The sequence below is a fragment of the Fukomys damarensis genome, unplaced genomic scaffold (genome assembly GCF_012274545.1).
Source record: "Fukomys damarensis isolate Sample0158 unplaced genomic scaffold, DMR_v1.0_HiC HiC_scaffold_12, whole genome shotgun sequence".
Taxonomy (NCBI): Eukaryota; Metazoa; Chordata; class Mammalia; order Rodentia; family Bathyergidae; genus Fukomys; species Fukomys damarensis.
This window is the reverse complement of record NW_022900924.1, coordinates 54,160,432-54,173,373: the sequence shown is the minus strand read 5'-3', so window position 1 is coordinate 54,173,373 and position 12,942 is coordinate 54,160,432. Positions and strand designations below refer to the sequence as shown.

The 12,942-nt window shown below is 53.7% G+C and overlaps 2 protein-coding genes and 1 long non-coding RNA gene across 3 annotated transcripts in view; 1 reads left to right on the top strand and 2 right to left on the bottom strand.

Moving 5' to 3' along the window:
- Nme6 (NME/NM23 nucleoside diphosphate kinase 6) overlaps positions 1 to 5,643 on the bottom strand; it is a 20,857-nt gene extending 15,214 nt beyond the window's left edge. The window contains exons 1-3 of the mRNA XM_033762609.1: positions 5,409 to 5,643; positions 2,041 to 2,301; positions 846 to 924 (exon numbers count right to left, since the gene is read on the bottom strand). Of these exons, the coding sequence (XP_033618500.1) occupies positions 846 to 912 (67 nt within the window). The 5' untranslated portion in view covers positions 913 to 924; positions 2,041 to 2,301; positions 5,409 to 5,643. The remainder of the gene's footprint in view (positions 1 to 845; positions 925 to 2,040; positions 2,302 to 5,408) is intronic.
- Positions 5,644 to 5,910: 267 nt separating this feature from the next.
- LOC104862356 lies at positions 5,911 to 10,646 on the top strand. Its single transcript, XR_780284.2, has 4 exons — positions 5,911 to 5,966; positions 8,026 to 8,126; positions 8,693 to 8,929; positions 10,436 to 10,646. It is a non-coding gene; the product is annotated as an uncharacterized LOC104862356 (long non-coding RNA).
- A 504-nt stretch (positions 10,647 to 11,150) lies between these two features.
- Osbpl11 (oxysterol binding protein like 11) overlaps positions 11,151 to 12,942 on the bottom strand; it is a 66,025-nt gene continuing 64,233 nt past the window's right edge. Inside the window, exon 13 of the mRNA XM_010624567.2 lies at positions 11,151 to 11,863. Coding sequence (XP_010622869.1) covers positions 11,732 to 11,863 — 132 coding nt within the window. The 3' untranslated portion in view covers positions 11,151 to 11,731. The remainder of the gene's footprint in view (positions 11,864 to 12,942) is intronic.

Here is a 12,942-nt window from a genome sequence, read left to right as displayed (position 1 = left end):
ATATATATATATATCCTGCAGTGTAATGATGACATTGTAATTAATATGTTTATATTTGCTATTGTCACCAGCTCTTATCAGCTTTATGCACATCATAGAATTCACATTTTTGTGTGTGGAACTGGGGACTGAACCCAGGTTTTCTGCATGAGCTGCATCCCCAGCCTTTGAAAACTTTTTCATTTTGAGACGGGGTCTCGTTAAGTGGCTAAGTTGCCCAGGCTGGGCTGGAATTTGCAATAATCCTCCTGCCTCAACCTTCCTTCCGGCTTGGATCCTGATATCTCTGTGTCTCCCACCACGGTTGTGTCACATGGAGGCTGAGCCATTCCTGCCACACAGTCAGCCTGCCGCTCTCTTGGTAGCCGGCAAGTGCGGGCTCGCAGGGTGGTGACCCGAGAGAGGAAGGGAACTGAGAAACTGTTGTTCAGCTTCTCAGAGAAGGGCGCTGAGCCTGGAGCCGCGAGTCCCTGTGACAGCCGGGCTTGGAGCATGGCAGGACACAGCGCTCTGGGGACGCGGCCGGAAGGGATGCCTGTGGGCCAGGTGCACTGACTGTGGCCCCAGGACTCAGGAGGCTGAGGCAGGAGGATCGCTGTAAGTTCAAGCCTGGGCTACATGGTGAGTTCAAGGCCAGCCTGAACCACACACAGAGAGAAACCCTGTCTTCAAGCAAACAAATGAAAAAGAAACTGTGTGAATTCCTTCTTTCTCTGGATTTGAGTTTCTGCTGTCACATGAGGAATTAGGATTCAAGGAAGGTCAAGGGCATGGAAGGCTCTCTTTCCCCGTGAGCGGACGCCTGTAGGAAATGAAGGAGAGTCAGCCCCACCACTGTGACTCACCCACAGCAGCGGCCGTCCATGCACAGACCACCACGACAAGAATGGTGCCGGACAAGGCCGCCCTCATGGTGCCCGCGAGCTGTGGACATGCGCAACATGGGGCGGTGAGACATTTTCCACGGCACAGGGAGGAGCGCAACTCCTCCCAGACCCCGCAGGGACCAGGAAATGAAGTGCAAACACGTTGTTCTTTCCCAACTCCTTCGAAGGTATCGTGTGATGGCATTAAGTTGCTGAATTCCTTTCCCTAGTATAATTGGATGTTTTGGGAAAAAATAATCCTAGGAGGGGTGTAATCATTATGCACTGCAAACATGTACCAGTCAACATAAAAATGTAATTAAAAAATTAGCACCCAGGGCCGGGGATTTAGCTCAGTGGTTCTGCTGCCTGCCTCGCAAGCCAAGGTCCGAGTTCCATCCCTGGTACCCAAAACAAACAAACAAATAAACAACAGCAACAACAACAAAACAAAAGCAATGTAGTGTGCAGAAAAAAAAGGGAAAAATCATGATCATCGAAACTGAATTTTAGAAGATGCCATAAAAACCAATACAAAATATTTGCAAGAGAAACAATAAACACCAAGAGCTTTCTGACGAAATAGTTAAAAGTCTGCATTTATCTCTGAGGTGAAGGGCAGTCACTGCAGAGCTCAGCGCACACAAGTAACAGATGGCAGGAGCCAGATGTGGTGGCGCACGCCTATAATCCCAGCACTCCGGGGGCTGAGGCAGGAGGGTCTCTAAATTCAAGGCCAGCCTGGGCTAGTTTGTTCAAGGCCAGCCAGGCTACCCGGCAAGACCTTGTTTTTAACAAAACAAAACAACCCATAAACAGGACCCCCCCCAAAAAAAAACCCCACAAAGAAACCGATGGCAAGGAATGGGACAGGACAAAACACCGAACTCGGGCTACCACGCTGTCCATCCACCCTAGAACTGTCCCTTGGTTGCGCTAATATTTAGTAACCAACACAGTAACTGAGATGAAAACCATAGTGGATTTGCCAACTGCCTGCTTGCATTATCTAAAGAATTACACTGCCCGTGGACGTCTTGTTTGCAAGTCTACCATCGTCCCACATTTCCAGGCAGATGATCTGTCTGGGAAATTGCGGCCAAGACTCCTGGAGTGGGAGTGGATCGCACGGGTCACAGCCCTCCCAGATCAGAACCCGCACGCAGAGCTCTACCTGTGTGCACCGCCACTGCCTGAGGGCCAGGCGAGCTGCTCCTGATCGCTGACAAGGAAAGTGAGTCCAGGCGGCGTCCGGAGGTCACAGCGCTGCTGGTGGAACCGGTGAGCTCGAGGCCAGGAGGAGGAGACACTGCTGCAGTCTGCGTCTCCCAACTTCTGCGTCGCCAACATCAGAGTTCACGTCGCAACTTCCTGGGGGCGGCGAGGGCAGCCACTGCCCAGCACTCTGATACCAGCAGTCTTGCCAGTCTCAGACCTGTCATTTTAGAGGTAAGCCATACTCAAGCTCTGAATCCCTACTTTTTTGTTTATTTCTGACACAAGGTCTCACCATGCACTTCAGGCTGCCCTCGAACTCACTGTGTAGTCCAGGGTGGCCTCAGACTGTGGTAATCCTCCTGCCTCAGCCTCTGGAGTGCTAGTTTGTTGTTTTTTTTCCCTCATGTGTCCTCATGCCCGGCTTCTGGCTTTTGACTGTGCTAGATGAGGTAATTTCAGGATCTTCAAAGAAAGTGGAGCCTGACTTACATGTAAAATGCTGTTTTTCTACATAACTGTTCCAGAACAGGGACCACCCTGCTGATGCTACATGTGAGGTCCCCCGCGGTCACCTGTGGGACTACTTCCTCCTGGAGGCCACCTCTCAGCACACGTGGGCATTCTGACCCCACTCAGCAGCCACATCTTCCGTTCTGTGGGTGGGCAGTGGGGCTCGGACCCGAGGCCTGGGACTGTCACACTGGGAAGAAGCGCCCTGTGCAGAAGCGGCCTCCTCTAGGAGACACTTGCTTCCCTCCATTCAGGCATAGTGGCGCACGCCTGTAATCCCAACGTTGGGGAGGCTGAGGCAGGAGGATTGCTTCAAGTTTGGGGCCAACCTGGACTACACAGCAGGACCCATTCTCAAAAAACGAAAACAAAAAAAATCCCCCAAAACCAAACCACGATTTCTTCCTTTAAAAAAAAAAAAAAAAATCTCTGGCTCATTTCCTGTGTCTCCATTTCAACAACCTGCACTGCATTTTTAACTGGGATCGTGTTGCCCATGTGCTCAGCCTTCATCTTCACCCGAAGGGACAGGCAGCTCTGTGAAGGAGCAGGCGTGACCGTGTGGTGACCCGGGTGGCTTGTGGCCATAAGGGAGGGCTCTGGCCAGGGTGGGAGCCAGGGCGGAAGGACAGTGCCTGCCTCGGGTGAAGCTGGCAGGACACTGAGTTCCCACCGCCTGCCTGGCTTCTCAGAGTCAGCAGCTTCCTGGCTTACTAAATTGCAAATAGAACAGATAACAGAGGCAGTATAAAGAGTGAACAAAACTTTATCTGTGGGACTGGGGATTGAACCCTGGACCTTTGCACTGAGCTACATCCCAGGCCCCCCAAATTATTTTGAGACAGTTTTGCTAAATTGCCCAAACTAGGCTTGAACTCTCTTTCCTTCTTCTTTTTTTTTTTTGGTTCTGGGGATTGAACTAGGGACCTTGTGCTTGTGAGGCAGGCACTGATACCACTGCCCTGGGCTTGAACTTTGAATATTTTTGCTTCAGCCTTCCAGAAGGCTGGCATTACAGGCATTTGGCTATACACCGTGATGGCATTATTTAAAAAATAAATTCACATGATGTATGAAATGATTACTATAATGTGATGTTTGAAAGAAACAATCATGTTAAATTCCCCAAACGCTGAGCCCTGAACACGAGTGTAGACCCTGAAGGCTACAGAGAGGTCACTGGGTACAGCCTGCGAATGACACACAAGACACCAGGCTCAAGTAGGGAGGTGCTAGCACCGGTGGTGGCCCATGCCTGTCATCCCAGGACGCTGGAGGCTGAGGCAGGAGTATCACAAGGCCCAGTGCAGCCTGAACAGTTTAAGAGATTTGGAGAGACTGTCTCAAAATTAAAAATAAGAGGGGCTGGGGATGTAGCTCAGTGCTAAAGCCCTGGTTGTCCCCAGCACTGGGGTGGGGGGAAAGCCCTGTGGTCGCCCTCCTTGTAGGAGGTACCATCTGCACCACCCCTGAGGTGGACCCCTGGGCTTTCTGTGTGTTCTCTGGGTCCTGCCCACTTGTGGTCTTCACTGATCTGGGGGGTGGACACCCTTGCTGCCTGGCCTGAGGCAGCCCTCCCCTCGCTTTTTTTTTTTTGTTTTTTTGAGACAGGGTCTCACTATGTAGTTAAGGCTGACCTGGAACTCACTATGTAGTCCAGCCAGGCTGGTCTTGAACTCACAGTGATCCTCCTGCCTCAGCCTCCTGAGTGCTGAGATTACAGGAGTGTGTCACTATGCCCGGCCATGAGGCAGCCACTTTGATGGGGACTGGACAGCCCTCCTAGCTCTCCCAGCTCAGAGGACTGGGTGGGGATCACCGAGGGGACAGGAGGAAGAGGCAGAGCCGACACCCATGACTTGCAGAACGCGACACCGGCAGGCTCATGGCTACGCCTGCTGCCCTCTGAGCTCCAACTAAAGATCTGAGTTCTGGGGCGGCTCCAGGTCCCCTGGAGCTGGGGTTTCCGCTCCCCCCCCCCCCCGCCCGGGCCTTCATCCCAGCGCAGACCTGCCTTGTAGCACTTCATCTTTCCGGTCTGGCTCCACTGCCCTGCCAGGGAATCCAGAAGACTGGCTGTGGGTGCTCAGGAGAATGGAGTTGGAGGCGCCCGTGGGGGTACCCGCCTAGAATCCCAGACAACAGTCTAGGAGGCTGAGGCGGGAGGACTGCAAATTATTTGAACTAGCTTGGACAAATTAGTGACTTAGGCCCGATCTCAAAAAATTAAAAAAGGCTGAGTAGGTGTGGTGGTGCATGCCTTAATCCTAGCTCTGTGGAGGCTGTGGCAGGAGGATTGCAGCAAGTCGAGGCCAGCCTGAACTACAAAGGGAGTCCTGTCTCAATACAACCAAAACAGGACAGAAAAGGGTTGTGCAGAAATCGCAGAACATCCCGGCTGCTCTAAGGCCACACTGCAGTCTGGAGCTGCATCCGTCCCAGGCCGCGCCCCGGAAGAGGAAGCGTGCACTTCACCACGGGACGGCCCTTCGGCCCCTCGTGTCCCCAACACCACGCCCTCCCCTCTCCCGAGGCGACCCCACGAGTTCCCCGAGTGCGGCACTCCGAGGGCCCTGCTCTGACCCCAGCCCAGGACGCTGGCCTGAGGACAGGCGCCCCGCTCCGTCCTCAAACAGCACCTGGCTGCGCTGTGGCCCTGGGTGACGCCGCCCGGCCCTCCTCGCCTTAGAGTCAAGCACAGAATCCCGGCCCTCACCCCGAGTGCGCGGGCCTCACCTGGGCCCATCCACTGCTCTTTTTTATTTTTTTCGAGACAAGGCCGCACTATGTAGCCCACACTGGCTTTGAACTCACAGCGACTCTCCCGCCTCGGCCTCCCCAGTGCAGGGATGACAGCTGTGCGCCACCACGCGGGCAATGCGGCTGTCCTGCTGTGGATGGTGAAACTTCACTTTGCTGTAATTCCTTGGCCGTTGGTAAATTCTTTTTACCACCCGCAGCACTGGCCTCTCGCAGGCAGAGCAAGTTGGGGACGCGAAGCAGGATTGTGAGCCCGGGGACGCGGTACCCCGCGCCCGGTCCTTCCGTCCCGGTGTAGGGCGCGGTGGCGAACCCTAAGACGCACTAATGGGCTGAGGAGGGAAATGACGCGGGTCCGCCCGCCCGCCCTGGGGTCCCGCTTAGGGTGGCTGAACCAGAGAGCGGGGGCTTAGGGGCCCCCTGCTCGCCTCCCCTCCTCCTGCTTGCCATGGCCCTAACTAGGGAAGGCGCAGGCCCCTCCTAGTGATGTCACAAGCTCCCCCTCCCGTCCCGGGCCGCTCCATCGCCCGGCCCCACCCAGTCCTGTAGGAAGCTCCCTGTCTCGGCCACGTTGCCTTCCCTCTGTTCGGAGAGGGCCCGGCAGATCCCCCCGTAAGGAGGGCCTGTTACGGTCCCGGTCTGGTCCTAGTTTTCGGCCCTTTTCACCTAACACTCTGGGCCCACCCTCCGCTGGCGCAGGGGGTCTGGGGCCGGGGGACCCCGCGAGGTGGCGCTGCTGCGGGGCCCCGCGCGACACTCACCTGTGAATCCCAATCCTCTCTGCTCCGGGCCGGCACGGTCGGGTGCACACTGAGGCTGGAGCTGGGCCCCCACCCGCAGGACCCATCCTCTCCCCTGCTCTGGCCCACCCCCCGCAGCTGACTCGGAGATGCTGGCGACCAGGAGACCCCGCTGTTAACGAAAGCATAGCGGTGTGGGCGCCATGTGCCTCCTGCCCATTGCTCCGACGGTCAGAGTGAACAGGAGGCGGGTTCGGGAGGCTGAAGGCCGGGTGTCAGTTGTGTCCACAGTGAATGGACGACTCCCACCCCCGGGGCCTGCTGTGCAGCATAGCGCAGCCAGGCCGGGAAGGAAAGCGACACAGGTGTCCCAGCGGCTCAGGGAGGGCAGGGAGCAGAGAGGGGAAGCTCAACATCCTTCCCGCCCTTGCCCTGTGGGGTTAAAACAGGAGGTGTCAGGAAGGCTGCCACAGGGATAGGCGGCTTGTGGCAACCAGTGGATCAGTGATGGCGCTTTGCCGTCCTCTCTGTCTCTGGGAGGCAGTCACCCACTGCGGGTCCCTTCCCCACTCACAGATGGGGAGCTGGGTCGGTGACAGGACGCCTTTGCACTGGTCAGATGCGCCTGGCTGCATGCTTGGGGCAAAGTTGCTCGTGCGGTCACAACAGAGCAGCAGCCGAGCTCACCTGGTCTCAGGGAGCCACCCCCAACCACTGTCCCCGAGAGGAGCCACTTAGCATCAGTGTGGGCCATTCCCTGCTCTGCCCACTGGGGTTCAGTGTGGAGCCCTTCCCCTGGGGAATGGAGTGCAGCGGAAAGGGGGCCGCCCTCTCACCTAGCACATAATGCACACTGTGGGGAGCCTGTTGCTACACTGTTGGTAGAGGACCGGTTCCTCTGTGGCGTTTCCCTGGTAACAGCAGCAGCCTGGCTTCGACCTATTGAAGTCTGCCCTGTAGATGTGGTGGCACACACCTGTCATCCCAGCACTCAGGAGGCCGAGGCAGGAGGATCACTGCAATTTCAAGGCCAGGCTGGGCTTCATAGCATAGACAGCCTGTCTCAAAAAACAGCAATACTGGGCCGGGGATTTAGCTCAGCGGTTCTGTCACCTCCCTTGAAAGTGCATGGTCCCGGGTTTGATCCCTGGTACCAAAAACAAACAAACAAAAAACCCAGCAATAACAAAAAGTCAAGCCTGGACACAAGGGATACCCAGCAGAGAAGGGCAGTGGGCGCCCATCTGTCCCCATGAACTGTCCTAAAAAAGCAAGGGTGACGATGTGAGGGTGGCTGGATCCTACAAGCACTCGGCACCTCCTGGTGTGTGGCAGGTTCATGGTGAGGCCTGCAGAGGTGAGCTTGTGCGGTGGACCAGGGCTGGAACCGCTGGGTGAGTGCCAGACACTCAGCTGCGGCGGCCGAGCTTGGTTTAGTATCTTTCATTAAGCTTTACTTTGGGTGGGGCGTTGGGTGAGCTACGGATCCCTTCCTTCCTTTTCTCTGTATTGCCTCCCTTTCTTCTCTTTGCTTTTCCTTAAATTCTAAATTTTGGGCTGTCTGGGGTTGTTTCATTTTGTTCTGTTTGGAGACTGAGCCCAGACAGCCCTGAACTACACCCCCAGGACCTCACCCCTGTAGTCCTGGGGGTTGAGCCAGGTGCTTGGCACTGAGCTGCAGCCACAGTCTCTTTGGTTTGTTTGTGTTTTGGTACTGGGGATCAAACTCGGGGCCCTTGCACTTGGGAAGCAGGCAGCGGAACCACTGAGCCAAATCCCTGGTCTTTTATATTTTTTTGAGACAAGATTTTGCTAAGTTGCTGAGATCCCCAGGCTGGGCTCAAACTTGCCATCCTCCTGCCTCAGCCTCCCAGAGTGCTGGGATCACAGACAGACAAGCAATGTCATGCCTGTTTTTTTATTTGATTCAGGGTCTCCCTAAGTTTTACCCAGCCTGGCCTCTGACGTGTGATTCTCCATGAAGCCTCCCAAGCGGCTCGAATGACAGCTGAGCACCAGCGAGCCTGGCATGGTACTGGACGCGTGGACACTGAGCTCCTTCTGCGGCGCTTTGCTCTCCACCAACCGCTCATTTACTTTATTCACACACTGACTTCTCATTTACGCTCCTGGCTATTGGTCACAGTATGGGGACTGAACCCAGGGTGTTCGGCCTGAGCTGCGTCCCAGATCTCTTCACCACCACCGCCATCATTTCGCACCACACCTGGCTTTTACCCAGTACTGGGATTGAACTCAGGAGGACCTTGCACTTGCGAGGCAGGTGTGGTGCCCCTGAGCTACACCCCTGGTGGATCATTCTTTTATTTGGAAAACAGGGTCACTCAATTGCCCAGGCTGGCCTCAATGTGACCTCCCTGCCTCTTGCTTCCCCAAACAGCTGGGGTTTCAGGTGTGGACAGGGCATGGGCTTTTTTTTTGTACCAGGGATCGAACTCCGGTCCTTGTGGTTGCCAGGTAGGCATTGGAACTACTGAGCAAAATCCCTGGCCTATCTGCCTTTGTGTCCTTTACAACATACAGGCAGCACTGCCAAAAAGGAAAAAGAGAACACAAATGTTCTGTGTTCCCTTCCAGGACTGCCTGCCTCTCCTTCCTTGATGTGACGGCAGTGACACAGGTCAGGTGTCCCACACCTACCAGGGCAATGGCTCCAAGCAGAACAGTAAATACAGCGAAGCCTCTGGAATGAGACCCCAGAAGCGAAACCACGAATCTCCGAAGAAAAGGAAAGAAAAGTAAAAACCTTCAGAAACCTGCTGCTTCTCCGGCCTGCGCTAGAAGAAACTCTCTCTGGATTTCTCGGCTCCCAAGGTTAGTGTCCCTCCCCTCCCTGTACTTCAGCAGCCTCCAAAAAAGAAACTTTTCCGTGGGAGTTTCATTGTTTTGTTGTATAAAATTCCAGGCAAAACTGGAGGTTTGCAGTTTGCCTTTAGCTCTTGGGGCCTCCAGGGTGGATGTCACCGGTCCTGGACCTGGAAACTTGTCCTTGGTGTCGTGGAACTTCAGTCACGTGCTTCCCTGGGGCTTGATATTTTGCCTCAGAGTACGTGGTGGTCTAATAAATCCCCCAAAGCTGCTGGGCACAGTGGTGCGTGCTTACTTATATTCCCTGTTACTCTGGTGGCTGACGCAGGAGGGCTACAGGCTTGAAGCCAGACTTGGCAACTTACAGAAACTGTTTCAAAATACAATTTTAAAAAAGGCTGGGGATGCGGCGCAGTTGGAGAGCACTTGCCTAGCAAGCATGAGGCTAAAAGTTTAATCCTTAGTAGCCTAAGAACCAACCAACCCACCAAACAACAAAATAACTTTGGCCCAAAAGAGAGACCTGAATTATAACAAGGGGTGGACAAATAACCAAACCCAAGCCCCGGCCTCACCAGGTGGATGGCCGCAGCCTCTGGAGAAGACACTGCTCCTCCCATCCCTGCTCCTAGGATGGCACTGGGATGCCTAAGGCACATTCATGCTCTCCCGTGAAGAGCTCAGCTTAAAAAATGGAGCAGTTTCACTTGTTCATAGTAGAGTTTTTCATAATGATTTAGAAAGTTCTGTCTGGGTGAGGTGGCGCATGCCTATAATCCAGTGCTCTGGAGGCTGAGGCAGGAGGACCTAAGTTTGAGGCCAGTCTGGGCTATATAGTGGACTCTACCTCAAAAACAATTTAAAATTCCTATCTCAAAAACATTTTTTTTCTTGCTAGTAGTAGGGTCAAACCCAGGAGAGCTGCACCTCTCAGCTACTTACCAGCCCTATTTTCTGATAGGATCTCACTGAGTTGGCCTCAGTGTCCTGAGAAGTTGGGACTGTGGGTGTGCAGAGCCCTGCCAGGCCCATCTGACACCCGGCTCTGGGACAGTCCTGAGGGTGCACGACAGCTGTGACGCCAGCTGCTCAGCAGGCTGAGATGGGGGCCTGCGAGTTCGAGGCCAGCTTGGGCTACGTGTTGGAAAAAAAGAAAATGAAGTCAAACATTTTCATGTTTAAAGGCTTATTAAATGTCCGTTCCAGCTACAGACGGGTGAGGGTAGGAATTTAGAGGAAGGCAGTGGTCCCCGAAGACAAGCAGGGTGACAGCCCTGTGAACACAGCTCCCGTGCCTCTCCATTCATACACAGACAAAGGCAGGATTACTCTTCACTTTATTACCTCTCAATGTTCCCAACACATGAACTCTAGCTCATTTTGAGATTTTTTTTCCAGTGCATTTCACAGCAAAAACGCAAAGGGAATCATTAAAATGGTTCTACACAAACCACTTCTTTTTTATATAATTTACAATTAGTTGAAAAAACCTTCTGTTGTTTTCCTCTTCAGAAGCCCTCAGGCAGAAGCATTTATCAGAGCAGAGCTCAATGCCTTGTGAGGACGGGGACGCAGCCGGGTCCCGCGTGCGGGGACAGGGACGCGACACGCGGGTGGAAGACACGTGCAGGGATGGGATGGTAAGGCACCACTCCTGAAGCTCAGGCCGCTCGCAGGGACGGGGCGAGCACCGCGCGTGCACTAGAGCGAGGCGGACGAACAAGGGAACTGTAATCAGCACTGCTCTCCAACCTCCATGAAATACTGATTAAAAAAGATTTGTACCTGAATACAACTTCCCGATAGCTTTTTTGTGTGTACTGGGGATGGAACTCAGGATCTTGCACTTGTGAGGCAGGCGGTGGCACCACTGAGCTAAATCGCCTGCCCCGACAGCTTTTCTTTTTTCCTCATACCAGAGATCGAACTCTAGCCCTTGTACTTTGAGGTGCTGGGATTACAGGCATGCGCCACCACTCCTGGCTCCTGATAGCTTTTTATTTCATCCTTTTCCTCACTGTTTAAGATTCCTTGAAAAGAAAGGACCCCACCCGGTCACGTGTGTAACTGAGTCACTGACGAACACGAGTGGCCCTTGCTTCTGCTTTTGGGTGCACCAAGGTAAGAGAAAGCAAACTCCCCAGCACACTAATACTGACCGCTAACCTACAGGCAAAGAAAAGGTCAGGAAATGTAACAGTTCCACTTTTTAATATCAGCTATTTTCTTTAATGCCTTAGCTTTTGGGTAAGGCCCAAATTCATCATATTGACGTGGATACATGTAAAAAAATTGTCTCTCAAATGTAATATTTCATAAAACTAGGTACTGAAAAATGTTCTGAAATTTTTCAAGTCAGTGCTGTCTTCAAGTATATGAAAATGCTCAGAAGAACAAACTCTGCAGCTGTGATTCTGGTGGCTGCAGGAATGCGCTGCTGCCCAGCACTGACCGCAGGCCCAGTGGCGATCCCTGGCCAGTTCCTCCACATCATGGGTGGTTTCTAAGAGCAGTGAATACTTCAATTATGGACGGAAAGCAAAATACAGACTGAAAGGAGACCTCACGTTTCACTACCAAGAGTTGAAGTCACTGGGTTCTCGCTGTCTGGTGGCCAAGGCGGCTCCCTCAGGGCTGAGGTTGTATTGCTGTGTCACAGGACAGGTGGACACTTTGGTCTTGCTGTGGGGTGACAGCGCCTGAGGAGGTACGTTCGCGGTCAGCAGCGGGCAGCTCCCACAGTGCAGCGACTCCAGTCGGGGTGGGGAATGGAAGAGCCACATCTGGTCGCAACCCAGAGAGCAAGGGTCACTCTGCTGGTTGTGCTGCCGCAAGGACTTTCCAGAGGGGTTTGTGAAAAACCCAGCCGTCTCCCTGCAAAAAGGGCAAGTACAAACTAAAGAAACACTCCTCTGATAGTTTTGAATTCAGAAACAAAAGCTAAATTGGACATGGTGGCCCACACCTGTAATCCCGCCACCAGGGTTGAGGCAGAAGGATTGCACTGGAGCCCAGCCAAGGTCATTTAAGAGAGGCCTTGTCTCAAAATAAAAAGGGCTGAGCCGGGTGTGGTAGTGCATGCCTGTAATCCCTGCACTTGGGAGGCTGAGGCAGGAGGATCGTTGTTGAGTTCGAGACCAGCCTGGGCTACTCCAGGTCAGTCTGAACTACATAGTGAGACCCTGTCTCAAAAAAACAAAGCAAAAACAAATAAAATAAAAGGGCCGGGGATTTAGCTCAGTGGCACCACGCCTGCCTCTCAAGCACAAGGTCCTGAGTTGAATCTTCAGTACAAAAAAAAGGGCTAGGGATTTAACTCAGTGCAAGGGCCCTGGGTTCAAACCTTTCCTTCTCTCTCTCTCTCTCTCTCTCTCTCTCTCTCTCACACACACACACACACACCTTCACTGAAATGCAATTCTAGTTTGACATAAGAGAGTTCTGGGAAAGGATAAAGCCCCGCGCTCAGGGCGCCCACACCTGAGGAAGCTGGGGCTGGGCGCCAGGGTGAGCACAGAGCAGCCCGGGAGCCTCACTCCGCCACCCGGGGCGCTGCCGCACGGTGGGCAGAGGGGCAGGCGGTCAGGCCGTCTCTGTCCTCATCCCACCCCCTCCCTCTTTAGTGGCGCTGGGAGTGGAGCCCAGGGTCGCCTGTGTGCCAGGCCACTGCTCCCCCGCGGAGCTGCATCCCCATACACGTCTGTTTGGTACCGGGGATGAACTCAGGACCTTGCACCTGCGAGGCAGGCGGTGGAACCACGCAGTTAAGTCCCCGGCCCTACATTTGTTTTTTAAGAATAATTCTTACAGCTGTGCATGGGAGTGCACACTTGTAATCCCAGCTACTCAGGCGGCTGAGGCAGGATTATTAGGCCAGCCTAAGCCATCTAGGGACACTGTCTCAAAAATAAAAATTAAAAAAATTTTTATATATTTTATAGATTTACTCCGTCTCCCTTGTTCCAAAGTAACATCTAAAGCCGGCACTTACTTGGCTCCCCGTGACAAGGATCCCTATA